The sequence below is a fragment of the Pelmatolapia mariae genome, linkage group LG15 (assembly GCF_036321145.2).
Source record: "Pelmatolapia mariae isolate MD_Pm_ZW linkage group LG15, Pm_UMD_F_2, whole genome shotgun sequence".
Taxonomy (NCBI): domain Eukaryota; kingdom Metazoa; phylum Chordata; class Actinopteri; order Cichliformes; family Cichlidae; genus Pelmatolapia; species Pelmatolapia mariae.
The window spans coordinates 17211300-17238654 of NC_086240.1; the positions used below are offsets into that span (position 1 = coordinate 17211300).

Genomic DNA, 27355 nt, shown 5'->3' on the forward strand with positions numbered 1-27355 from the left:
TGTGATTTATAATAAAGCCTGCTAAACAGTCTGTGGCAACCTATATCTCTAAAATAGAATTCAGTCCAATGCAGAAATAACACTGTCAGAGAGGTGTTAACGAAGCTCTGCGTTATTAATGGTTTAGTCAATAGGGTTACCGAACCAGACTTAATATTATTCATTATTATGCTCAAATTTTTTTATGATCTTGTAAAAACTTTTTCCAATTTTGTGGCAAGAAATGTTGGACCATATCCATCAGTCATCAAGACACCTGTCCGGTTAAACCAAATTCCCCTCATAACACAGTTTAATTTCACGCTGTGCCCTTGTGATTTTTCATCATCTTTGGCCTGTTCTAGTTTAATCCTCCAAGTGTTAATAATTGAGTTCTTCTTTTCTCTGTCACGACAACTGAATGCGTAAAATTTTATCTTGATAATGTTTTTTTTGGAAGTGTCAAATCAAATACAATCAGTTTTTTTTTTTTTTTTTTTTAAAGACACTGACATTTTCAAGACTGGATAACCATGTTTGACTCCAGGCCAGCCAGTGGTTTAGCTGCCTTGCACACTCTGATGTGGGCTTTTCATCTAATAGGCAACTGCACACAGCCTTTATAGAACCATTCACATTAGGGTTGAAAGGAGCCTCCAGCAACAGCCCCACAGTCTGACTGGAATATCAATCCATCCTTTCCACCTTTGATTCAGCCCCCGCACCTAGACCTCCTTAGAGTAAAGAGGATGAGCAGGCTGCAGGAAAATACAAAGGCTTTAGGAAACGAAAGTGCATAATAACAGTCCAGCTGTGGTGAGGAAGAGATTGTTATATTGCACAAAAAATAAGCCAGTGTTACTTTAATAAGAATGAGCTGCATTATGCTGAATGCTTGGATTATTTCTATAAAAACACACCATAAGATGCATTTTGCATACATTATCCTATTTGTACACTTTATAAAATGTCACTGTAGATATTCCTCATTACTTCATTACAAACATTCTGGGACAGAATCCTTATAAATATTTTCACACGTAGCTCTGTTTTGTCACTTGAAACTTTTGTAGTGGAAACATCAATTCATTTGTTTGTTTGTTTTTATAAATTGAATAGGAAGAGTTCAGTGCACCTTTAATGCCTCCTGGTTTATTTCATCTTGGTAGGACTGCACGGCATTTTGACTTTTAGTAGAAATGCACAGAAAATTTTTCTACCTTTTGTCCGTTTCATTTTACTTGGTATTTCACACAAGCATTTGCAGTTCAGCTCAATACAGTCTTCATTCTTAACCACATGGGGATGGGTCATTCAAAGTCATCTTCTAGCTCACAACTGTAATTTTGACCAATGGGATATTTTGTGGGAGCAGCAGAAAAGCTAAAAAATGGTGCAAATTGGAGAAGACAACTGGATTAAATAAGAGTAAAAGGTTAAAATCTTTACCACAGTAGTGATTCCAGGTTTTTTAGACCAAAAAATCCCCAAAGAAAAGCAATTTTATAACTTTTGCAAAGGTTTCATTTTAAGTTTATTTTTGAAGGTGAATCTGACTTTACTGCAGTTATATGGATGAGAAATTATGGTGACACAAGTCGAAACAGTCCGCTATCAAACTCCAGATGTATTTGATAAATTTGTTTGTTCTTCTCGGTTGACTGGTGGCATTTGCACATTTATTTCTCTGTCACTGTCATTTTTCTCCTTGTGCATCAAGTCATCAGAGCGTCAGGGCCATTACCTAGCTGGCTGTCACCAGCTGTCACTAGAGCTAAAATGATCAGTGGATCAGTAGATCGAAACAAAAGCAAACTGCAACACTTACAGTATCCGCATTCCCAAAGGGCAAATGCCCAGTAGTCTTTTGGTGTATTTTCCCTCCTAAAATCAGCTGCTTTTATTTTTTATTTTTTTGTATCATGAGGTAGTGAGTATCTCTAAACGCTTTGGAGTGTTGGTCAAAGCAAACAACTTATCTGAAATTATAAAAAACGTATAATTTATGTGTATACTTTTCACAACAAATTATTATTAAGTTATTCATGAAAAATATTAGTTGAATTCTAGTTCTGGTGAACTGAAATTAAGCTCACTGACATAATCTCTGTGCTCCCAAAAACGTTCTAATCCATCAAGGCATTGACAGAGGACCTACGTGGTGTCCTGTGCGGTTTTACACTGGGATATTTGCAGTGTATCCTTTAAGTGCTTTGGGCTTCAGGGTGAGGCCTCCAGCTTGTTCCTGCTTTGGGCTCATTGTTGTTTCTCAGCTCGTTCCCGAGCCATTTTTGAGGTGTGGTAGGGCCTAATGTCCTGCTGCGGCATGTTGTTGCTCTCTGGCAGTGTCATAGTCATGGTTGGTCTGCCAGAACTGAAGGATTCTCAGCAAAGCATTGCATTCTTCACCAGAGAGCAATGTTATTCTCTTTACCTGGGAGTGATTTTACTGTTTCGACTGGTGAGTGTATAGCTTCTAATAAATATCTGTGGTCTGACCATTATGGCATTTTTATTTTTATTTTATTTTATTTTATTTTACTGAATCTGTATATATTCAGATAACCTGAAATGACTTTCTCCTGTGTCCTTTGCTTATATAAAATATGCCTTTTACTCTGTTGAAGACGAATCACAGTAAGAAAAAGAGGGAAGCAGAGTAGCATACTTCATGTCATTTCAATCCTATCAGTATTTGCTGGCTATCATTCATCACTGTGTCCCTTTGTGAAATGAGCTCGAACGTGAAACACTGATGAAGAAAATGGTCCGACTTCCATCACTCTGTCATTCAGTCTCTCTCAATGGGAGAAAAACTGCTCTGTATATTACTGGTTGATTTATCTCCCCGAGCGTCTTCGTTGTCCTGTCTCTGCCGTGGAGTCTATGATAAAGTCCTGATCTCTTAATGGGGCTTTGCTATTCACCTCAACCTACTTGTCCCAGGCTCAGCTCTGTTTCTCCTTCCTAAAGAGGTTTAACCATAAAAGCAGGGTCGCTGCCCCCTCTCTGCATTATCACTCCAAGGAACTTCCTTACTGTAGGAGTACGTGTGAGTGGAAGTCTTCTTTTCTGCTCATCACTCCATCCAGGGTTCACTGTGCTTGCCGAAGGTGGTGGGTGGGTGTGCTAAGATGGCAAGAGAACTGAAATGGAACTCCCAGATCTCACCGCCTACGTGCCGTTCCTTCATAAAGACACCATTTCTTTTTAGTCTGGCTATCTGCCTTCTCCATGTCAGCATGGTTGTCAAGCTTTGTGTGATCTGCTGTGACTCATTCATCATTCTGGAGAGCACTGATGTTGCTCCACTTTCTTTGCAGATATAGCAGGGAGTGAACACTTTGCTGTTGCTTTAGATAAATGCATCTGCGCCCCTCTAAGGCTAATGACTTCTCTTACTTTCCTGGAACACATCATCTGAAAAACAGTGACTGTTTAGCCCGAAAGGATTTTGTGGAACTCCTCTAGTGGTATAATAGACATGCTATTTGAATGCAAATTCATCATCTTTGAGAGTTTTTTTTTTTAACCCAGAAGAACTGTATGTTGCTATATGCTTTATGCTGCAAATGACCCAAGGATCACACCATTTTCCATAGCATCCATATCACTGAGAGCGCCATTTCAATAAAGGTGATGAGTTATTGTGTAAATCAAGTGGTATGACAGCAGGACAGAGATCAGTGGATGAACAAAAGAATAGATAACCGCAAGAGGAGAATATTGATAAAAGTCACAATCTCTAGTCCTGCCGCGCTGGTAAAATTTCATAGAAGCTGTCAGATTTTTTTTTTTTTTTTTTTTTTTTAATGCTACCAAATGGATAAATTTGACTATGGAGCCTTTTGACCACAAGTAGTGCAATGGAATGTTTTGAGGGTTTTTTTTCATGAGTGGGTCCCCTTTTCATTTTTACTGTGCATACAAGTGTGTGAAAGCAGGTTTTTGCTTCCAGCTTTACATACTCACTCCACTGTCCTAACTGCTGGTTGCAGCACTGTGGAAAGAATCGTAGCAATATGTGAGCGGTAGAGGTAAAAAAAAAATTAAATTAAATTAAACTGGCTTTGCAGATGTTCAGTGGAAAAAGAAACACCTCAAGGACAAACACTAATTATAAAGCATAATGTTATTTTAACCTTTAACTTCTAATAACAAGTACTGTGGTGGATGTCAGAATGTTTTGGCACCATGAATATATTTTTTTCAGTAAATAAAAGGTGATAAAAGTCTTTATTTAAAAATTACAGAAAAAAATAGTGCCATGCATGTGGTATAACCGTTAATTTCTACATTTGTGTCTTAATATCAGTATCTTTGTATCCCCATTTCCTTTTAAAAATGCAGTAAGTGAATAAGTGTCCTTCTTCACAGCAGATTTTTTTCTGATGTATTTTACAGCAGAATCTGCTCTCTTCAAAGAGAATTTTTGTGACAGAGTATATCATCATAGATCACAGAGCAGCTGAGGCAAATCTGTTGGTCTAATGCTGGACAAAATACTCAGGTCAGCGGGACCTTAACAGGAGAGACCGTCTATATAAGAATTTTATGGTCTTCTGGTTTTAGCAGGCTTTTTGAGCCCTGCGCTGAGTGGAAATTTAGTTGTCTCATTCCACACTTTCTTGTATTTGTGATTGAGCTTATAATTTGGTTTGTCTCCAAGCAGCACCAGGACAGATGACAATCTCTCATCTCCTATACTACAAGTGTGTGTTAGCTCATCTTGGCTCTAATCATAGTTGGCAGTCTTCATATCTACTGAACACTTTGCTATCTCCTAGTCAGCAGGCACTTTACAATGTTCATGGCTGCTTATTGAAATGTCAAGGCTGGACAATAAGTGGAGATGTATGCAGGCAATGTTAATTAAAGTTTAATGACCTCACTTTATTGTCTGTCATTACAGCAAAGACATGATAGAATATATTATAAAAGGTCACCCCTGTTCCACCTTTCAGTACCTTTCTGCATGGCTGAAATGCATTGCTTTCTGCTGTAGCGCATCTTGATGGCTTTGATATGATACCTGATATCTACTGCAGTGCACTAATGCATTTGCTTTCTGTTTTATTGACCAAAGCCATTTCCTGCTTGCCGAAATATATTTACACTCTGCATGAACATACCAAATGCCAAAGATCAGTGAAGGTTTGAAAAAAACAGCATAAGAAACTTCCTCCAACATAACTACAGCAGATAATGATGACGCAGATTTTTTTTGTTTTGTTTTGGAGGGTTTTTTTTAATGACTGATTTATCGTGTTACAATTTCATTATTCCTTTTTAAGATAGTTCTTAAATATATTTTTTATGCATTTGCTCTTGGCCAGCACAGTGAATTAAAATACAATACTGACACAAAGATGTGGGCCACGATGAACTGAGAGGAACTGCAAAGAATTCCCTGTGGGTTCATCTGTATGAGTCACACCTCTCATAAATAGTCACGTAGCTGATCATTCATATAGTGCATATTTTTGCAACAGAGAGTGTGACATTTCTTGCTTTGCAAACCCTCTTTCTCAGCTGATTCTGTATTTTCTGCTACTGTTTGGCCTTTGAAATGCTTATATTCAGTTCTGCAGTGTGTAGCTGTGCAATCATATATTAGGTTTGACAACTGGCAGAATTTTCCATGCCACATGACACGTTTCTATATCGATTTCTCCCTTTCCCAGCAGTAGCAGCAGCATTAGTAGGTTTCGCTTCCTGCCACTGTGAACATTGACTTTATATTGGCAATATTTCACAGCGAGCACAACACTAACATCCCAACATCACAATAAAGTCTTTGCACAGTTTTATTTTTGTGGAAGGTTGAATTGCCACGCGATTGCATTTTCATCTCGTTTCTCTTGTTCACTCTTGAAACATTCGTTTGAAGGTCTTGCATTTCAGTTTCTTACATTTTCAAATATCACTGAAGATGGAGTACTCAGTTAACCCTGGCTGGCCTCTTCACATTGACTTTCCCCCTGTCAAGCACACAAAAGCCTCAGTCTTCATTTTTATGCTTGACTGCACATGATTTTTTGGCATTTTATTTCTCTGCTTTCACAGTGTTTGGATTAAAGCAATTAAAAGTTGTTTAATTTTCACAGTTACAGAGTTGTATGCTTCCATTCTCTACATTAAAAAAAACACAAGGAGGCAGTACAAGAGAACATAGCTTATAGTGAACCTGCAATGAGGCACTATATTTGTATTGCAGAATATACAGGTTTATGAAATAAATACAAGTTTAGTGTGCAATAACAAGAGTAAAGAGTATTACATGTTTCGTGGAAGGCATCCTAATAGGTATTAAACTAATTATGTTTTTGAGTTTTTCAAAAGTTTGCCTTGGGAAAAAACTTGAGTATTATGGATTCAAAAAGTTAAGTTCTGCCATGATTTCAGCAGATCAGTTGTTGGATCAGCCGAAATCCTTCTAAGCATCCACTTGAGAAATCTCATGCAGAGTGAGAATCTGCTTTAACTGCAAGCACAGCACGCTTCTTTGCAACTCACCTTCACCCCAGCTTCTCTTTTCAGGATATAGCTGACTGAACCAAGGCCATTTGTCTTGCCCTGTAGTTGAAGAGGTGTGCTATTCCCTCTTTAGGCTTTACATAGATATGTTTGAAACAGGTTTGAAACAGCATTTGGATTCCTCCATCAGCTGACTAAAAGGGGAAACAACTGACTATGCTATGGGTAATAAATAGATCTCTCTACGCCACTTAATGGACAGGCAGTGGAAAAGTGGAAGCTGATACAGGAAATCTTTGTTAAGTCATACCAATAGACCGTATAAAAGATGGACGTAGCTACTGTGACATCATTCACCAGTTTTGTTTTTGTTTTTTTTGAGTTTAATAGCCTTGAGATGAGCATTTTTTTTTTCGTCACCATCTTGAAATGTGATTTGATGACAAGAGACATGTCTAACTGTGAAACCTCACACTCATTGGCTAATGGCTTTCAAACACAAGGTGGAAGCCAGTGAGCATATCTCTGATAGTCCTTGTTTTTGATGCTTAGATACTAAAACCCACACTTAATGAAACCGTGGTCCTTCTCCCCATTTCTCCTCATTACCCTCCATTGATGTTTCCAAGAGTCATCTAATAGGTAAACTGTGTTTTTACTGCAGCTCTGGAAGTATCCAGTGTAAGAAACTAAAACCGACTGTAGATGGGTAACAGTATTTATTTGAAAGACAGGACAAAAATTTAAATTGCTCTTGAATTGGGAGATTTCCTCATATGTTCCCCAATGCAGCTGGTATATTCAGCATTAATTTAGAAATGCTAATATCCTTGCTGTCGTTGCCATGGCAGTTGATGTGCTTCATGATGTAGAAAATTTGCTTTTGCTGTACAATAACTCTGTCTCCCCTGGGCATCCCTCCTCAAGTACGGTGCCATTGTTCTCCTTTTCTTAGCAACAGCTACAGTGGTTGGTGTTCATAGAAGAGATGAAATGCTTTCTTTCACGTCATCAGGGACCTAATGATTTCTTGCTATTTTTGTCCTTAACCTAGTCTGTCAAGTTATCTGTATTGATCTCTCAGAGATGCATTATCAGTCAAAAAAGATTAGTGCTTAGTCTCAAGGCTACAAGGAGAAAATAACATATCAGGCTTGTCCTTGTAACTCTGAGTGATTTGCCAAATATAAGCCTTCCGGTTATGCTGAAACTTGATACTTCATTGCTTTTAGAGTGTTAGGTAAGTGTTGGCAAGCTCTATAGCTTTAGAAAACTTCATAAATCAATGTAATTTCCTGTATTTTAGCCAAAGCTGTCAGTTGTCAATCTTATCATTTATCTGTTTTACTTCACTCAAACTGGGCTTTTTTGTTGTTTTTTTCCAGCTCCTAGAAGGCAGTTTCACATCCCAGGTCAGCCATGAAGTCGATGGGCTTATCTTCCAGCCATGTGGGGTAAGCCTTCACCAGAGTGTGACAGTTTGTCATTTTTCAAACCCTTAGTCCCGTTGCTGCAGGTTGATTGTCAGACTCTGCTTTGTCTTCCTACATGCGCCTACAAAAGAATCGAACAGCTTGTCACTACCACCCACCATTTGTCACTCTCTGTGCCAGTCTTGCCCTTGGTTATTGTAAAGGAAACTGCAATGCAGGAATTGACAGGCCTTCCTGTAAGACAGTACGCAGTAAACTTGACACATAGTGTTTTCTGTTACAGCCTAAACGAACTTGGTTGAAATACAGGTTTGCTTGGTGTTACGACAGCAGAAAATCCTATGATGGTAACACTAAAACACCTATTTTCATCATGTGTGATCGACTCAAGGACTTCTAATCCACTGCAGTATATTCTACTTTAGTGAAATAATTTACAAACATTAATGCAGAAAGACAGAAAGACTAAAGATTTTACATTTTATAAAAACTTCAGTCCAATTCTCAACACCATTACAGAACAGGTTTCATATCATTTACGCCAAATTCTGACCCTACCTTCCTAAAATAGCTGGAGAAATCGAGACCGATCTGACCATGTAACATTTTTCCAGTCTTCTGTTGTCCAATTTCAGTGAATTGTAGCCTCTGTTCTTTTGTAATGGGAGTGGCACCCAGTGTGTCCTTCTGCTGGTGTAACACATCAGCTTCAAAGTTTGATGTTTTGTGCATTCAGAGATGATCTTCTGCACACAAGGACTGTGCCATATTAAATTGTATAAATGTAGTATAAATGTTTACCTGACTTTAATGTCATCCTCCAACCAGGTTATGAAGGAGACACGAAAAGCTGCTGATGTGTGACCCAAATGTAAAACCAGTGACTCCAACTGTTAAGCAGTTATTTTATACTTTTACTTAAAATTTCCAGAGAAAGCACTTCCTAGGCTACTTTTGTGCTTACATTTGACATTGTGCAATAGTAGTGACAAAGCATATTGCACTAATGGTAGCTTGTGGAAATAGATTTATGCTTTGAAATGGGTAGTGTGTCATCAATGACAGCAGCTCACTGGAAAACAAGGGTGAAAAGCCCTTCATTTTGTTGGCACTAATAAATAAATGCTGCTGCCTGTAAGCTACAGTCACAATAATGTTTCTCTGTTCTTTTTTTTTTTTTTTTTTAAGATATATATATATAAATATATATTGCCAAAAGTATCATAATCACACTATATCACTTTCCCCTGCTGCATGCATTGAATGTAACGAGTGTTTATTTGAGTTACTGTTCCTTCCTGTCAGCTCCATGCGGCCTGGCCATTCTTTTCTGACCTCTGACAACATCAAAGCATTTTCATCCAGACTACTGCCTCACTGGATATTTTGTCTTTTTCAGTCTCTGTAAACCCTTGAGATGGTTTTGTGGGAAAATTCTAGTAGATCAGCAGTTTCCGAAGTACTCACAGCAGACGGCCTGGCACCAACGACTACGCAACCACTCAAAGTCCCTTAACTTGAGTTGGGGCCATGTTGATTGGCTGATTATGTATTTGACTTCACAAGCAGTTCAACATGCGTACCCGATGAAGTGGTTGGTGAGTGTATGTTGACTAGAGGTGTAAAAGTTGCAAGCTCAAACCTCTGCAAGTTTGTATTGCGACACCTCACATTGGCCACGTGCTTATGTAGCTTATGCTGTTTAGTCATGTGGAGCTGTTAATGCCTGGTTTAAAATAGGCCCGTCTGGTAAAAGCTGGAATGTATTTTAGAGAGTGAAGGGCAAATAGATCAGAGTAATAGAGTTTTAGACAGATTTTTGTTTATTCTGTTTATAATATACAGAATGACCCTGCTGCCAGGTCGCCTCTGATAGCACTGATTGCAAAGTGCAAAAAGAGAAAATGAAATCCATTTGCAATCTTATAATCCAAAGTGCGTGACCAAGTTGAATGTTAGTATTGTCTAACTAAATGTAGCTATGAATATTTTATTGTTTTGAGTCATGTACCAAGTAATGTTTTTGCTGTTTCGTATTCTGGGCACAATTTCGAGTGGTGAGGGAGTTTTTCATAATTACAACAAGAACAGCAGAATGTTCTTTGCCAGATTGAATCCAGCTTGTTTTCATGTAAAGAACTGGGCAGCCATCAGTTTCATTACAGGGATAATTGGTGTTAATGTTTTTTTGTTTAGACACCTGCTTATCTTTGGGTTTGACTCTGGAAATTTTTACCATGTGTGAGTGAGTCAAAGGTAAATAGCAGGGAATGCAAATTTTACTTTCCAGTTTTGGTCACTGCCTATTCAGGAATGTTAAATACGATGTATTGACATATATATAGGAACATTTTGGAGAATTGCCTAGTTACTCACAGATTACAACTCATGATTATCAAGATTTCTTCTAATGTACAGTAGATCATTTACATGGAAGTTAAAAGCTTCTGAAAATCCATTTCTGAGGGTTTTCCTGAAATTGGTACCATAATGAGGTTCTGTTCCCATTAGCATAGCTATGTGGAAGCCATTGAATTGCAATTAAGCTGATTTATATTAGAGCTATCATAGTTTAAACCTCATTGTTTCCTAACAAATCTAGTCAACACACACAAAAAAGAGATGTAAATTGTGTAATAAAAGCCAACATTTTTCATACAAATATGCAACTATTTAAAAGAAATGGGGTGACACTGGAAAGCAACACTGGATTGCTTTCTTTATGCCTCAGACACGCATGACTACAATTCAGTCGGTCGCCACAAGCAGTTTCCATTTCTGGTTTTGTATCTTAAATGCTTACGGAGTAGTTAGCAAGTGTTTACAGACAAGTCACCAACTAGGGGCAATCAAGGCAATCTGCTCATAGGGCTGTTCGATATAAGGATATATATCGGATGACGATATAAAAACGTCTATCGTCTCATTTTACGCTATCGTTTGTTTCGTGGTGTCGCAAAATAAACTGTTTACGGCAATATTTTTTCATTATTTTGATGGTCACTGTAGTGGCTATATTAATTTCTTAAAGTTCTCTCTTTCTCTTATATTTAATATAACCACACTATGGACAGACAAGCGCCTGTTTTTAATGCGTTGTCGTTAGCAACAACGACGGTAACAGCACCGCTTGTTTATGTTCCACATAAACCTTTCACAATAAAGCTCAAGATCCTGTTGAGACTTTTCAAAATAAACTGAATCACGTGAAAGATGCAGAGTGTTTACGGATGAGAAGCAAAAAAGAGCTGTCAGGTGCTAAAAAATAAACCTTAGACTCAAACGTTAGAACAGGCTTTTCCCCGCAGCACGCTGTGTAATAAATACTCACAAAGAAAACGGCGGCCGTTACAACCTATATCTAAAAATGTATAGTTTCATGCATCAGTTAAAACACTGGACTCCAGGTACGCGACGCCCAGCTGGAAACACTTGACGCAAGTCGAGCTGCCCGAGATTCACAGAATTTACAGAAAATGTTACATTTTTGTGATTTATATCGTTATCAGACGATAGATGTCCTAATATCGGGATATGAGATTTTGGTCATATCGCACAGCCCTATCTGCTCATGACCAAAGCAATCTCAAGGAGGTTTTTGTTGCAGTACTTAGTGATTGCCAGCAACTTTCAGCAGTCTGTCGCCATCTGGTTGAGGAATGTATGTTTTTCCTAGTCCTCCCTGCCAGGGAGTAGCTGACACAGGCCCAGGTCTCTGGGCCTGTGTGACTGGGACCTGAAGCTGGAATTGTAATTTCAGACGATGAATGCAAAGGTCCATATAGATGTCCTTACGCCTGCCTGTTTTTTGTGATCACGTGGACTCATCCACAGACATTACATTACAGTGCAGCAGCTACACATGCGCCCCAGGAGGCAGACTTCAAAGTTCTAAGTATAACAAGAACGACTACCTGGTCGTCGGGTCTCCAGTTGTCTGAGTCTGAATCTTACATATTTTTCTCTGACTACAAAAATTAAATTCAAAACTTAAATTTAGAGAACCACGAAAACTAAACTTCACTGGTTAATTGTTGGTGAGCATAACTTCTCTTTGCTAGTCACAAAAAAATAAAATATTAACTCTGTTGTAAAGGGAATTCTCATTGAGATTGCAGAATCAACACAATAGGGCTGCAAGCCTGCAAAAAATAACCTGAATTCTAAATCGATCATAGATTTAACCACAAAACATAGTCGGTGTGTTTCTCCCTCTTGCTGTTTTTCATGATTTAAGAAGTAATTATCATTTAGGATAACTGTAGCTGTACCCGTTTTGTAGCCACAGTTCTCGGGAAATCTGGCAAAGAAATTTGCTGGAGGCAGATTTACACAGCTGCACTTTTCCTCCACCATCTGCATTCCTAAGTAGTTTCACAGAGCCTGCTTAATTGATGCATCACTGTCTCAGTCAGTATGGCGCAATAAATTTCTTATGTTTTGCAGGTGTTTTGGTCCTTCAGCAGTATCATCTTTCCAATTTTAGTTTTCTTGTTTTGATTTGCATTTGCATTTTGGTTATTTATGAATGTGCTTGGGTTACTCTTTTCTCTCTCATGAAAGAAATAATCCTGATTAGATTTAGGGTTTATTATTTCCAAATTTGATTTTTTTTTTTAACTCTTAGAAAGATTGTTCTGTTATATTATATTATACTTATCATTATTTCTAAATTATTTACAGTCTTTATCAGAAATTGTTTTGGAATCAGAGCACTACGGTTTTGTTTTGTTTTTTTTTTATTGTGCAGCTAGTCATTGATTTATGATCATATAGTCATCTGCAGCCTCTGTGAAATGTGATATGGAGGAGGGTGTTGAAAGCACACTGGCTTGTTTGACGTCACTATGTATGTGTCTGAGAATTTGAAAAACCTTCAGAGGAAACGGCCACATCATCTGCATCCCAGTCATGGATTAGGACGATGCTGTCAACTGGGGTTTGTGATTTGTTTTGGCAGCCGTGGTTTACAGAATTGAAATGATTGCTGTTCAGCAGCCAGGAAGGGAATCATCAGGTGCAAATGATCTCCAATGAGAAAACTGATTGCATAGACAGGTCATTGTTCAAACAATTTGGTTTTGTTGCCAGGTGCCTTTTTTCACCCCCTCCCCTGTATAAGTCTCACCTTTGAATTGGATAGAAGTCCTTTCACATCACTGAAAGGCTGTGCACTGTAAGAGAGATTTTTTCCAAGTGTCTGTACTCAGTTTGATTCGTGATTGAATCGCTGGTCTTTTAAGTAACGTTCTTCAGCTGTTTCACATATCTGCGAATGAAATCTTGCCAAACTTTGAAGGTCAGCAGCTACTTCCTCCCTGCAAAGCCGGCAAACTAATGGGCTGGGACCCAAAAAGATGACAAGTGTTTGACTAAATGATGACGCAAATAGAAGGGAAATGGAAAATATTATGTAACAATGTCTGTTTTTATTTATATTGAACAAATTTCTATCCATCTGCTCTAGATGGAGAAAAATAATTATGATATACTTCTGCTTTAACAGGAGTTGATTATTTAGCATGCATCTAACCACTCCGAACAGTGTGATAGTAGCCTGGGTACAATCTCAACAGTTAATAATAAAAGCTGCCATGACTAGGGTTGGTAACAGACACAACGCTGACAACACTTTGGACATAACACAAATAGGAAAGATGTGCACCTGCTGTTTTGAGGTCTATTTGAAAATAGTCTGCCGATGTCTTACTGTGTGCTGAAAGCACTATAGCTCCCAGTTTCACTATTTTATAGCACCCTAGAACAAAAGTTATAACTAAAAAAACAGTTATACCACTTCAAGTTGTGTCTTTCTGTGTTCTGGATATTAGAGAATAAAAATAAACAAATCTTTCTATGTTGCAGTACTTAGATTTTGGATAACAGAAGAGTCTTTTCTTCTAGTGCGTGCAGTATAGATGGAAATCTAGCATCAAGGTGGAAGTGAATACTAATATGTAATGGCCTGCACCAAATAAAACATGTTACCAGAGAAGAATTTCCCTCAGATGTTTACAATGAAGAATTAAGTATAACAGCATGGAAAGAGCAGATAGCCCTAAGTTGTCTACAACTTGCATATTAAACCTACAGGACCTCCTCAGCCATGGAAAGCATATCATGAAGCTCCTGACACAGAGTTATTATGCTAATGTTAATGCCGGAGAAGGTTTAGAACTCAGGGATGTCAGGGATGTATGAAGGACTTGAGCACATTATATGGTTTCAAAATGCTTCCACTGTACAATAATACCACTTGCGTTTGATCGAGGACTATATAAGGGAGGTGGCAACCTTTAACAATATCACACTCAGATTAAGTGAAGTCTTTAGAACAACTCTTTCTTTCATAAATGTTTGTGAAGACAGATTGCATGGCTGGGTACTTGATTTTATACACTTGAGGCATTTGGAGTCAAAACATCTGAATTCAATGATTAAGAGGGTTTGGTACAATAATATGTTATTCAGTACTTTAATGTATCTTAATTCATTTTGTGTTTAAAAAGCACACACAAAAACAGAGACAATCTGGCGTTAAAGCTTTTCTAGTTCCATTTTCACGTGAGGGTGCTGCCAACTAGGAGCTGCCGACCTGCACATTAGTCAGATTTATAGTTGGGATGCACACATTCGCTTCAGGACTAATCTTATTTAGAGGATTGCGTGCTGGCCAGATGTGATTAGCCTGCTTTAGTGAGAGGTTTGTTTGTTTGCCATTTAACTAAGAGAGCAGCATCTGCCACTCGTATACTAAATTTTGTTTAAAAAAAAAAAAAAATTGTAACTAGGAAACAGTGCGAGCTGTGTTGTTTGTGGATTTCTAACATAAAACAAAAGAGTAACTCAAAGTAGTGTTTTTACTATATATTTGACACTTTTTTTTGAGTCGTGACATTGATTTAATGCTTTAGACATGATAGCAGCATTTCTCTGCTAATGTATAGGTCTTTTTTTAACTTTTATTTATTTTTTCATTTTAATAAAAGTCAATTTAAAAATGTTAGATGTAAATCTGCCAGATTTTAGCAAAAGTTCATTTACTTTGATAATAAAAACACCTTTCAATCATTTTCTTTAAATTTTAAATATTTTTAAGTTTGTGTGTGCCCACTTCTGGATACTCTGTGTAAATTCATCACTAAAAGTCACTGAATTTTATTGACATCTTGCATTAGTGGTTGCCACAATTCACCGTCTTTTTGTGTATGCTTCATTTTTTAAATAGTTTCATTAGTATTAGCTCAAAGTGCACCTCTGCTCAACACACAAACACAGCCTTATGGAGCTCCTAGCATGGTGTTAAAGTTCAAGTAAAAAGAGTAGGTCAGACAAGGAGATGAGGACTGCCATTAGAATTTATTAAAGATTAATGACTGGAGAGAAGCACTTTGGAGAAGTTGTGTAATATTATCTTTTACTTCGTAAAAGGGAAAAAAGATGCAGTCATGCACTGCGACAGAGAGAGCACTGTTCTCTCATGTGTACTGGTTGCCTCCAGATACAGACACATTATGGGCTGTGAAATTCCCTCAAATAACAGAAGGCCAAGAGTTTAAGTCATGCAAAAGGCTTCTGATCTTTTGGTCAGCTTTATCCTCAAGGTACACAGTCTTTTAAGTACATTAGTCATTCAATAAAGGCATATTCACAGAGGTTGAAAGCAAAAAGCATTTATTGCCAACAGCTCCAGCGATCATTAGTGTGCAGGGAGCCAGTAACACTCCTTCATATTGAAATTGTTTTTCTAAGTCATTGATTTGTGTTCGTGTCTACAGAAACCTTTGCAACCTTAATCTCTTTTTGTGCGAATGGGATTAGGGTGGTCTCGGGGTTAATCTCAGCGGGGTCTTACTTCAGTGAATGCCCATTAATCTTAGCACAAAGGTTGGCGCCACAGCAGCCATCGGTCACTAGTCGCGTTATCTCACCCAACACATGGTATCCTTGGGATATGTTTTCTTTGTTTAGGGAACATCGGAAAGAGTTTGAATTAAAAGATTTTGAACAGAATTGCCACAGATGGCAGAATTGCTTATGGGAACACTCCAGATGGTGATCTCGGTGCGAAGAGTACATAGAAAAATGTTTCTCTTCTCTTATTTTTTAAACCACATCATTTAAGCTGTGTTCAAAAATCTAAGGCAGTGCAAATACTGTGATTCATATACAGTTTGGACCCGGTGAAGTTAAAGCTTTTGAATCATGTTGCTATAGATTATCTGAGACAGATATTTGAGTTTAGAGGGCATAACATTCATTAATGCGCATTTTATTTGCTCCATAAATCAGCATAATCGGTTTCTGTAAACTCACTTATTCTTCAGTCTGTGTCATAGCCGCTGACAGTTTACCTCAAGATTTTCCCCTGCCCTTTATTTCTCAAGCCGGTTTCTCCCAAGAGGGTTTGTTTTTAATGCAAAGGCACCATTTTGCATATCAACACTCAAACCATGCATCAGTGTGACTCACAAAGAAACAGACCAGTGTGTCTGAAGCTTTACTCTTGGGAACAGATTTATTGGACTTGTCCCGCCTTTTGTCTGTAATCCATGGCACACTCGCCTCGAAGGACAAGGATGTTATTAAATTGAGACATTAAAAAAAAAACTGTAATCAAAGTACTTACGCGAACCCTTCAGTAAGCTTCCTTTTACAGTAAATCAGGCATTATACATAAATTAATATTTCATTTATTATGAATGATTTCTCTAATTTGGCAGATTCACTTTGATTATGGTGGTGTGTCTCAAAGCACAGCAATCAGCCTTTTTTCAAGATGCACTTAAGTGTTGATGGATAATTGTGTAGCAATCAGAGGCTGGATTTGTTTTATGCTTTCTGTAATTGTCAAATAATCAGTTCATAGATGACAGGATTTGTTTATTTAATAAATACCATAACCCTCAGGGTAAATATTTACAGTATGTAGATTTTAGTAGCAGTGCAATCATATAAACTCAGACGTTCTAAACTTTAGGAAAAAAGTTAATGTGGATTGGCTATATGATGTCATACCTGGGGAATATTACGCTAAAGTTAGATGAAAATGTGGATGCTTCTTCTTTTATTTTTCCTTTTCATATTCAAGCTTTAGTGTCTGTGAAACCATTCATATGATTTGGACGCTTTTAAAGAATATATGTATGAGAAGCTGTAGACAGCATATCCTCTGCTTGAGTTTAAATGTCTCAGCAGCAATCAAATAGCTTCCCATGAAACATAGTACAAGCATTAACATTTCTTTGACATTTGATCGCAATTCTTTAGTCATCCTTGGATGTTTCATCTGGCTAGCCATCAGTTAAAACTGCATTTTGGCAAGTATTTAATTTTTGGTATTGTTGGTTGTTGACGTGCAACATGAAAATGATCCCAAGTCCAGCAGCAAATCTACAACTGAATGGCTGAAAAGAAAAGAATCAAGGCATTGCAATGCATCTGTTAAAAAGAGACCTCTGTGTGATTAAAATGCTCCGAGGGGTCCTTAAGAGCTGTACATACATAAATGCCTGCACACATTTGAACTGAACCAACATTATAAAGAAAAGTGGGGGGAAATTCCTCCACAGAGCTGTGAAAGACTGATATAGTCATTCAGCTTATCGACTATTGAGCTATGAACTTAGTTTTTCATACAATGCCTCCATATTTCTGCTTGGTTTTTGTGAATTAAATAAGGGTACTGTGCAATATGTCATGCGGTGTTGATCATTTGAGGTTAGGTTTTTACCTAATTTTAAGATGGTGACCAGATAATTTTTGTGTGCTAAACATAAAAACATTGAAATAAAAGAATCGAATTTGAATTAGTTTTATTTTCTTTGGGGAAAATGTGTTTAAGTAGCGTGTGTACATGATAGTGTACATTAATTTTAAAAAAAGCAGGGGTTCTGAATATTGATATTCAGCTTTGCTGTTTTTCTCACAATACTGTGCCACAGTGAAAGTGACAGAGGTAGATTTCTCCCAGTGAAAATATGATTGCACCAGATCAAATACAGACATTTATTTCTAGACTGAAAGGGTAACAAATCTCTGATCTGCAGCAATTCAATAACTTGTCACATTGTCTGTTTGCAGTTATTTTCTTTAAGTTCTCATGTGGCTTCCTTCCCTCTCAGTTTATTTATTTCTCTTTGCTGACATCAGTGAAGGTCAATGGTTAAGCACCAACAGTCACAACAAAGTGTTTAATTGATGTTAAAAGTAGCTTTATCACAATAGCATCCAGAAAGATATTTTTCTGATAACATGTCAAACTCTTATAAAAAGTAATAGTTAATCATGTTTGTTTTGGTGACTTTTATGAGCTCAAGATTTCTCAAGGAGCTGAAATTTACTTTTTGGGCTAAAGCAAAGACTGCAGGTGCATTTTTCCCTCTTTCTCTGCCTGTCTGTCTTTTTTTAATATTGGAGGTTGAAAAGTTTTCTGTGGCAATTTTGTAGACTCCATTTAATTATTTATCTTGGTCCCCAAAAAGCTGAAGTTTGTTAAAGTAGAAAACTGCAAAGTAAGCAGGTCTGGCTGCGTTGCAGCCTGCAGTGTCATCATGCTGGGATTTCCAAAAGCTGGCCCAATTATAATGTTTAGTATTTTTATCCAGAGCCTTCAGACAAGAGATAAGGAGACGGAGTACAGGGCAGTAGAGGTGTAGAATTTAAAGAAGAAACCAAAACATATTAAAATAGAGATGGCAAGACATGAGCTACATATTCTCTACATATTGTTTTCACACAATAGATGTATTTTCATTTGATTCATCACTAACGGTGGAAAAATAGGTACATCATTTTCCTGGACACACATAAGCTGCTGACTATTATTCAAGTTTGTTGACTGACAAAGGCCACATGAGCTAACAACAGCAAAATAACAACAAAGAAAGGAAAAGAAAAAGGTCTGAATAGTCTATTAACATTTAAAGTATCTTCATGACAAACTTGTTCCAGCATGAAGAACTAAAGCTGCCACTGCAATCTGGAGCAGTTTTTGGCCTCAGCTGATTTTGTTGCTCAACATTCCCCAAACGAATTTTCCACAACTTTTGAAAACAGTCCTTAATGGCTCTGATAATCACCGTATTATCACAAACAGATTGCATGTCATTTCCAACTCCAATCAGTCACAAAATGATAACATACAAACTCTGTGTCATTGATGTCTGAGGCGCCAAAGTCATTCTGAAGACCTGGTCCAGGTTTTCGAAGGAGCCATTGCCGAGGCAATGAGATTGCAAATTCATCACACGCAGTAGCAATCATTTGTCCAGTCACATTCCTTTTTTTCGATCGATTGCACTAGTCTGTAATTAGTGCAGGAGATTTTTGGGAAATTTGCAATAAGTAAATGTGCATCATATCTCCAGGCTTCTGAATTCCAGGTGCCACATCTTGCAAAAAAGAAAGAGTAAGAAAAAGTAACTCTGGTCAAAGCCCAGGCCTGATTCTTCAGACATTGACGAACGTTCATGTCTGACAACTGCTTTGAAGCCACCTCGCTTTACCGTGTGAGCCTCTGACATAAAAAGGGCACCAGCGCAAAGAAATGAAAAAAGTCTTGGCGTTATATGTGAGCAAAAACATTGTACACAAGTTTGAAAGTAGATTTACAACACTAAACTTAGGCCATGTTTTGTTCAGTGTGTTGGCTAATGCAAGATATTCCTGGAGTAAACATTAAGCTAATTCGTTTGTTCCACACTCGATATAGACATTTGTTTTGGTTTTATTCTGTCCTTTTTAAAAATTAATGACACTATACAGCCACTCGTCTGCTTTCAAGCTGTGCATCTCCCCCCATTTTGTCTTCTCCTTCCCTTCACGCTGACACCGGCAGCTTCTGAATTTCTAACTTGAAACAGCAAGCAATTTGTATGCAATGGAACATCATTACCTGAAAATGAATTTGATAGATGAGAGATGTGTTCCTCAATGTACGATCGGGTCTGAAGGTCTGTTTTGCACTTCAATAATAAAGCTCTTGTTTTGCGTGTGCAGTCACTTGTTGACAAAACTGCCAATAGTAATGAAAGCACAGGTTCAGCAGGCAGCACTTTTTCCATTTAGAAATGAATTTAAAGGTTGACTCTTTATTTTATCTTTGATTGGGCTTTCATGAGGTTGTTGCTATGGCTCTGCTGGCATGCATTCATTTAAAGCAAATATAACTTCGGTTGAAAATGTTAGCGTGCACATTTTAGTATGCAGAGTTGGGAGCAAGCCTCAATAGATCCCAAGGGGCAATGAGTTTTATGGGGGTCTGGCCATTCATTAACATGACAGGTTCTGTCAGTTTTAAGACCCACAGTACCTGCAAACATTGTTGCCCTTCTCTATTCTAGCACTTTACAAGTTGGCACCATGTTAATTTATTTTTTTCAGCTCACTTATAAAGTAATTTTATCAACAGTTGTTGACCATGTAGTTCTTAGATTTCATGTTTTATTTTGCAAAAGTGATATAAGTAATTTTCTAATGCTTATTTTGATACCTGTGCTGCATAGCATAACTAATTATACTGAAGAATGTTCCTTTCCACACCCACATTTTCAGAAGAAAAGATGTACTCAGTCGAGGCTCTGTAAAAGAGACACTCCGTCTTTTTCCTCCTGTCTAGCTCAATACCACGAAAAGCTTTTGTAGCGTGTGTTGGTTTCAAAGGCACACGAAGGCCACCTCCCACACTGAGAGCTCCACGGTGGACAAAGCTGAAGGACACCCAACACTTGTGGTCCCTTCTCTTTACACCAGAAATGATAACGTCAATCTGACCTCATGTCAACCAGTTTATAAAGTTATCTTCAGAGTTTTCCATCAGTAAAGGAATCTCATAATGATGCTTTTCTCTGTGTTAGCTCTATAGCACATTTATAAGATGTACGATAGCGACTTCTCAGTCACAAAGTAGCTCAACCCTAAACCGTACCTGCTTTATCATTCATTTGACTCTAGGTGATCTAGAAAGAATAGAAGTTAAAGGGACTTTCACATTAGCATCACTTTTTAGACCTGGAGGCTGTCTACAGGACTGAAAGTTATTTTTTTGTTTTGTTTTGTTTCTTTGGGAGTGTAGGGAGCAGGTGCAAGAGAACCTGGAGAGGTGGAGGTATGCACTGGAGAAAAGAGGGATGAAAGTCAGTAGAAGCTAGGAAGAATGAGAAGGAGGCAGGTGGAAACATGAAGTTGCAAGGAATAGAAGAAGTGAGGGTGGATCAACCTGGCATCAACCATCCAAAGCAATGTCCAGTGCACAGAGAGGAAGAAGTGAGGCAGTGTGGAGTGAATGGAGACGAGTGTCAGGAAGGATTTATTAGAACGTAGCAGCAAGAACAAAAGGGAAGGTTTATGTTGTTCATGGTTTGGAGACGATGTGGCACTAACAGACTGAAGACAGGAGGTGGAGCTAGAGGTGACAGAGTTGAAGATCCTCATATTTTCATTGCCGTGACCAGGAGGGATAAGATTAGAAATGAGGTCAGAGACAGCTCAGGTTGCGTGGTTCGGAGGCAAAGTAAAACGTGAGTTACATTTCTGCGTCAGATCTACAACTTAATTTCCATGATAACTGGAAACCAGTTTTAAGTCTATGATGCATCTGCAAGTCTGGTCAACACACACAATAAAGACTTGAATGGCATGGAAGCTTGCGGTGTAGGGATAAAAGAAATGTCCAGTTCAGGGCTCGCAAAATTTCAAAATCCCTGGTAGCCCTTCGGGCAGGGACTCTTCAGTTTTTGGTAGCCCAAAATAAATTTAAGTAGCCCGAATAAAAAAGGGAGCAATTTTTTTTATGTTTTGTTTCCTGTTTTGTTTCCGTTACAATATTATACTTTAATGTATAATATTGTAACGGAAACAAAACATTAATCAAAAAATTGTTGAAACACAAATTACAATATTGTATAAAAATTACAATCATCAACTCAAATACTTGGTTGTAATTGAACAGAAATTTCTATGAACTTGTAAGAACTGTACAACAGGAATCAGTCTGTGTCAGATCCTGAATTTGAAATTTCCACTGAAATCACAGGTAAGAGGCAAGTGGAACCAAGATCTAGGACATTTGCTTTTTGAAGTTTGCAAAGACTGCTAAATTTTGCCAGTGGTAGTTCACTCTTTGCAACATAGTAGGCTGTCCTTAACAGATTTTTCAGGTTGATTTTTAGTATGTTATTTACAGACTGAGCAATAATCCATTTCTTGCATTTCTCATGGGTTCTAATGGGGGCCTTTCTTAAAATTACTGGTCCCAGTAACAAAGGCACTTGTCAACTCAGAAATCGAGGGAAACCAACAACACACCCGGCAGAACATTATGTTATTTACACGGGTGCACATAAGTGGTCCGCATGTGCGCATTCGCTGTCACAATAAAAGACGCGCACCAGATAAGAAGTTGCAACGCGCGTTTGCGTCCATATAAAAGGCACTGTTTTTGTCTGCTAGAGTGGGATTTTCATGGCACATTCTGCACCAAATCTCTGTGCGTTCATCATTTGTTTAAAGCCAGCTCACCTCCTGCAACCACTTTTCCTAGAATACGCGCTTCTTTTGTGGTTCGGACTCCATCTGACATTTCTTTGGAGGTGGAGGAACACCAAAGTAATTGCTTAAAGGAGCTTCTTCGACATCTTTAAGAGTTCTAAACAAATGTCTGTCCTCCTCCAGAAAATCTTATGGACGCAAACACGCGTTGCAACTTCTTATCTTGTGCGCATATTTTATTTTGACAGCGAATGCGCACCTGCGGACCACTTATGTGCACCCCTGGTTATTTAGCTTGTCATATTCCAGCCACAGAAATTCTTTTGTCCATGAAACCATAAAGCTGCACTTTCTTTTTGCCTTATAGTCTGATTTGTCATAACTTTTCCGTTTTGTGGTAAGCTTTTCTTTGGCTGTCACTTCTTCACCCTGACCGGTCTTATTTGGCTCAGCAGAACTAAAATATATATCCTGCTGCCTTTACACACGCACTCACATAACACTCAGCGATTCTCTGCGCGATCAACCTCTCACATGTTTAAGCTTCCTGCGGGAGATTTCACTTGTCATGTTTGATAGTAAACTAACGATTGATAAGACGATGTCAGAGGAATTGGTGCGCAAATTATCGTCACTCACCAATCAGTACTGTCGCTCTCTATACACAGTTCGCGCGATTGCAAAGTGAAAGCAAAAAACAAGCGCAAATTCAAATGCGATTTCAATATGTCACATATAGGGCTGCTCGATTATGGCAAAAATGATAATCACGATTATTTTCACTGAAATTGAGATCTCGATTATTTGATGATATTTATTTAACAATAACAATGTATTGAATAATGGCTTTAAAGATTGTCAAAAATAGTATAAAATAGTGTGCAAATACTGATAACAGTGCAAATGTTTGCAATATAAAAAATAAAATGTAAACATCTATGTTTAGTGAACTTTGCCATGTCGCTCTGTGGTGCAGCTACGACACCAAAGTTTACACACTATGTCTACTTGATCCACGTCTGACTCCGCGAACCCATAATGTTTCCACAACACTGAAGGGGTTTTTTTACCTCTCTTTTCAACCAACGGCAGTCACTCTCCTCTCCAAATAACCTCTGCTTAGCTATCCGAGCTTCCCTCTGTTAGCGCCTCTTAATTGTTGTGCCTTGTGTTCGAAACGCAGAGAGGTGCGCTCGATTTGCCACACGGAGCAGCGCGAGAGTAAAGCACGAGGGAGGTGCTAATAATCGGCTCAGTCATTTTTAATGATCGTTGAAAGCCCAGATCGTAATTTAGATTAAAATTCGATTAATTGAGCAGCCCTAGTCACATATTGACAGTGGTTCACCGATGCCAATGACATATTTACCCAGCTACAAAGAATGCAAAAGCATTGACATATATTTTTCCTTCCTATGATAGCCCGACGGGCAGGGCAGGGATAGATTCTGGTAGCCCGACTGGAAAAATCGCTAGCCCCGGGACGTTGGGCTAGCGATTTTGCGAGCCCTGCAGTTACTGTGTAAGTTAGGACGTAGAGTCTAAATCAAGCTTTAGAGAGAGAAGCAAGACTGAGATGGTTTGGAAAAAGTATCCTCCCAGGCAGAAGGAATTATAGCAAGACCACAGAGGACGTTCATGATTTAGTAAAAGAGAGCATGCAGAGGGTTCTTGTGACAGAAGATAAGGTTAAGGATAGAACCTGTCTTTCCAAAGTGTACCCTGGTTTTCATGGAATGTCAGCTGGAATACAATTCATCCACCTTCAGCGGCTTTCTAAATGGGTAAAACAGATATAGTTAGTTGATAGGTGAAGATAACAATAAAATACTAATTCATTTTTTAACTGTTTGTTGTGGTTTATGCTTCTTTATTCTGAGTGTGTCCCCTTGATGTGTGGTTACATGACCCCTCATGAATTTGCACCCATAATGATATCTCAGCTTTCATTTATAATTGCCAGCAGAGGCTCTAAAATTCTTGACTGAAAGGTTTCAGAAGACGTGCTTAGATAACAAATATCTGGGGAAAATACAGACCCCATGTAACAAAGATTCACATTCACACGGGACTAATGTAAGCGCAGGATCTCCGTGTTTAATAAATTATGGCAGGTAATTGGAGTTCTTTAGCTTTTAAATTACAAACTTGAAAGAATTGCACAAAATGTGGTTCACACACAACCTCCACTGTTATTCCAGATAACTGGAGCTCCCCAGTTAATGCTAGTCCTGTGAGCAGAGCTTTAGTGTTGGCACATTATGCAAAGTCTTTTCTATTCTATCTGCATGTCTTTCTCCAGCAGAACATAAAATGATAATTGGTTTGTATTCAACCTTTAGAGAGACACAAATTACCCTGAACAGAATTAAGATCTTGGTCAGAATTGGTCAGAATTGTAACCACAGAGCTAAGGATGTACTTGAGGTATTTTTTTTTATTCTTTCCTTTTTCTTTGCTTTTTTCATTCTTCAAACAACAAATAAAATAATGCTCATGCCGTGAGTTTATGAAAGGAGAGACTGCTCAAATCTCTGAACACGTAACCCCTTTTGCACATTTATTAAATTACCTAAATGGAGATATAAAAGACAGCTCTTGGAGAGAGATCCATGAGGCATCATTATTTGGAACAGGTATAAATGTTTTTTTGCCTTTGCACAGGCTCAGAAAACATATTGTACCACCTGCTACTTCCAGCAATGGCCTTGAAAATTGACCACAGAGTCACACGATTTAGGTATACTTTTATACTTCCTAGAGATATCGGATTGGCTTGATTGAAAACTGTTAGCTTGCTGAACTCAGACACCAGGCTTCTTGTTCTTGTTCACGAAGGAGCAGGGCAGGTTTTAGTGATGATTCTCTCATACTGTGTTGATTTACATTTCTTTTCTATAGTACTGCCATGGGGGCATTACGTGGGTTGAGCAGGAACTCCTTATTTAGTAATTTAGTCATGTGTGTGACGGTGCAGGCTCTCCTGAGGAATCCTGTCTGTTTTCCACACATTTCCTTGGAGTAGACTTCTGTTACTGGGCAACCTGACAGTGACAGAATCTGGTCATCTGTTCCCGCCTCCACCCGTCATGCCTTTACATTTCTCATGTTTCACTTCTCTTGATTCATGTCCTTCTGAAATGTCAGGCGTGCATGAATAATCGAAGCGATGGAGAGAAGCATGTTGTTCGCCGTGTGTCATATGTTGCTGCGCAGTGAAACGCAGCAGTGATGTGAAGAATGTAATCGTGTTGAATCACTGTGCATATTACTTTGTCATATTTATATTTACACTTCTATTCTGGTGTTCCCACCATAAATTTTGCATCTTTAATCATTTCTTTTCAAATTTGGAGTGCTTGCAAATTTCGTAATAGTTTTTAATCTTTTCACTCAGGCGCTTGTTTGCATTTCATGACGTTTTTGATACTCGAAGGCTAATTTTTAACCCGAGATCAATTAGTTGGATGCCAACAGTGCGTCTTAATAGAGGTTCATTTGTATGAGGGTTTTCATCTCATTAGCTGTGACTGTGTGAAAAATTCTACTCAGCTCATGAATTATTCAACCGTTAATTCTCTTGTGTTTTACGCACACATAAATTTACTTCACATAGGCCCGCCCCTTCTTTGAAGGTACATTTCATGTATTTTTATTCCAAAGTGTCTGCCACATTGTAATTTTGTTGGGGTTTGGCTTCCTCCACAGAGGTACAAGCCTGGAAGGTGTGATGACATCCTCAAATGGAAGCCCCCCAACCTCAACTCTGTGGACTTTCGTCTCAAGATCACCAAAGTCGGAGGAGAAGGGTACGTCACTGTTGCCAGGGAAACGCTCTGCCTGAGGAATCCAATAGCACCTATGATTTTGTGACACACTGGAGTACTCAGAGACAACCACATGTGCACACATGTGTAAAGTCCAAAGCACACACATTGAATTTCCTTGACATTCATCTTTCAGTTTCTATTTCATCCCATTTCTTTTCTCCTTTCAGATTTCCCTTCTGCCTCAGGGTTCACTTCCTTTTACAGCAGCACAGCTACTGCATGAAAAGTTCATTTCTTTTTCCATTTTGCCTAAGCACTTTTTTTTTTCCTGAAGTGCCAGAAATTTCGTATATGCTGTATGTGCTTTGTGCTCCTCTTTTTCTTGATTTTTCTTTTTATTTTATTATCCTCTGCTACATAAATTATTCAGCTCCACTGATGTTCGCTCTAACCATTACCCAAGTATACATTACAGCTCTGCAGAAAACAATTCTATACTGGGGAGGGGGAAATCGGAAGGTAATAAAGGCTTACAAATGTGTTTCTTGGGAGGCAGAGTGGTGCAGTGGTTAGCACTGTCAAATCGCAGCTAAACGGTTCAGAGATTAAAGATGCTGGGCGACCAGGGCGTTTCTTTTGTTGAACAAAGTCTTTTTATTATATTTTTGCCATAAAAGAAAATATAATGCAAACTGTAATAACACAAAATAAGGAAACTATTTAAACATACTCCTCAAACCTCCCTCACCTTGCCCCTGTAATATCAGATCAAAAATATGAACATTGTTAGATATCATTCACATATTTTCTCAGTAATATATCAAAATAAATCGTCGTTTTCTTACAGTAATAACGTTACGGTTATGCGTTAATAATAATAACCTGCCATCCTTTTAACAAAGCTTATAAATGGAATAGAATAGAATAAAATTTCCCAACAGATCCTTTAATTACATGTCTGAACTTTTCTATGATGATATGATATGATCCTTTCATCCAGAAATAATACAACTTTTGGCCAACTACTCTGGTCTACTCGTAAGAGCCAGGCCATTTCTGTGTGTAGTTTGTGTGTTTTCCCTGTTCCAGTTTGCATTAGTTCGCTCCCATTTTTTTCTCCCATTAAAACTATATTTGCTCAAGAACTCGAGACTCTAGACCAGGTTTGGAGATTCACACATGTACTTCCTTTGGTTTAAGAAAGGG

General features: G+C 38.2%; 1 protein-coding gene across 1 annotated transcript in view; it reads left to right on the forward strand.

Annotated features, from left to right (window-relative positions):
• The window catches only part of rngtt (RNA guanylyltransferase and 5'-phosphatase), a 110283-nt gene that overhangs the window by 55884 nt on the left and 27044 nt on the right, over positions 1-27355 (forward strand). Inside the window, exons 12-13 of the mRNA XM_063495143.1 lie at positions 7842-7910; positions 26088-26188. Coding sequence (XP_063351213.1) covers positions 7842-7910; positions 26088-26188 — 170 coding nt within the window. The remainder of the gene's footprint in view (positions 1-7841; positions 7911-26087; positions 26189-27355) is intronic.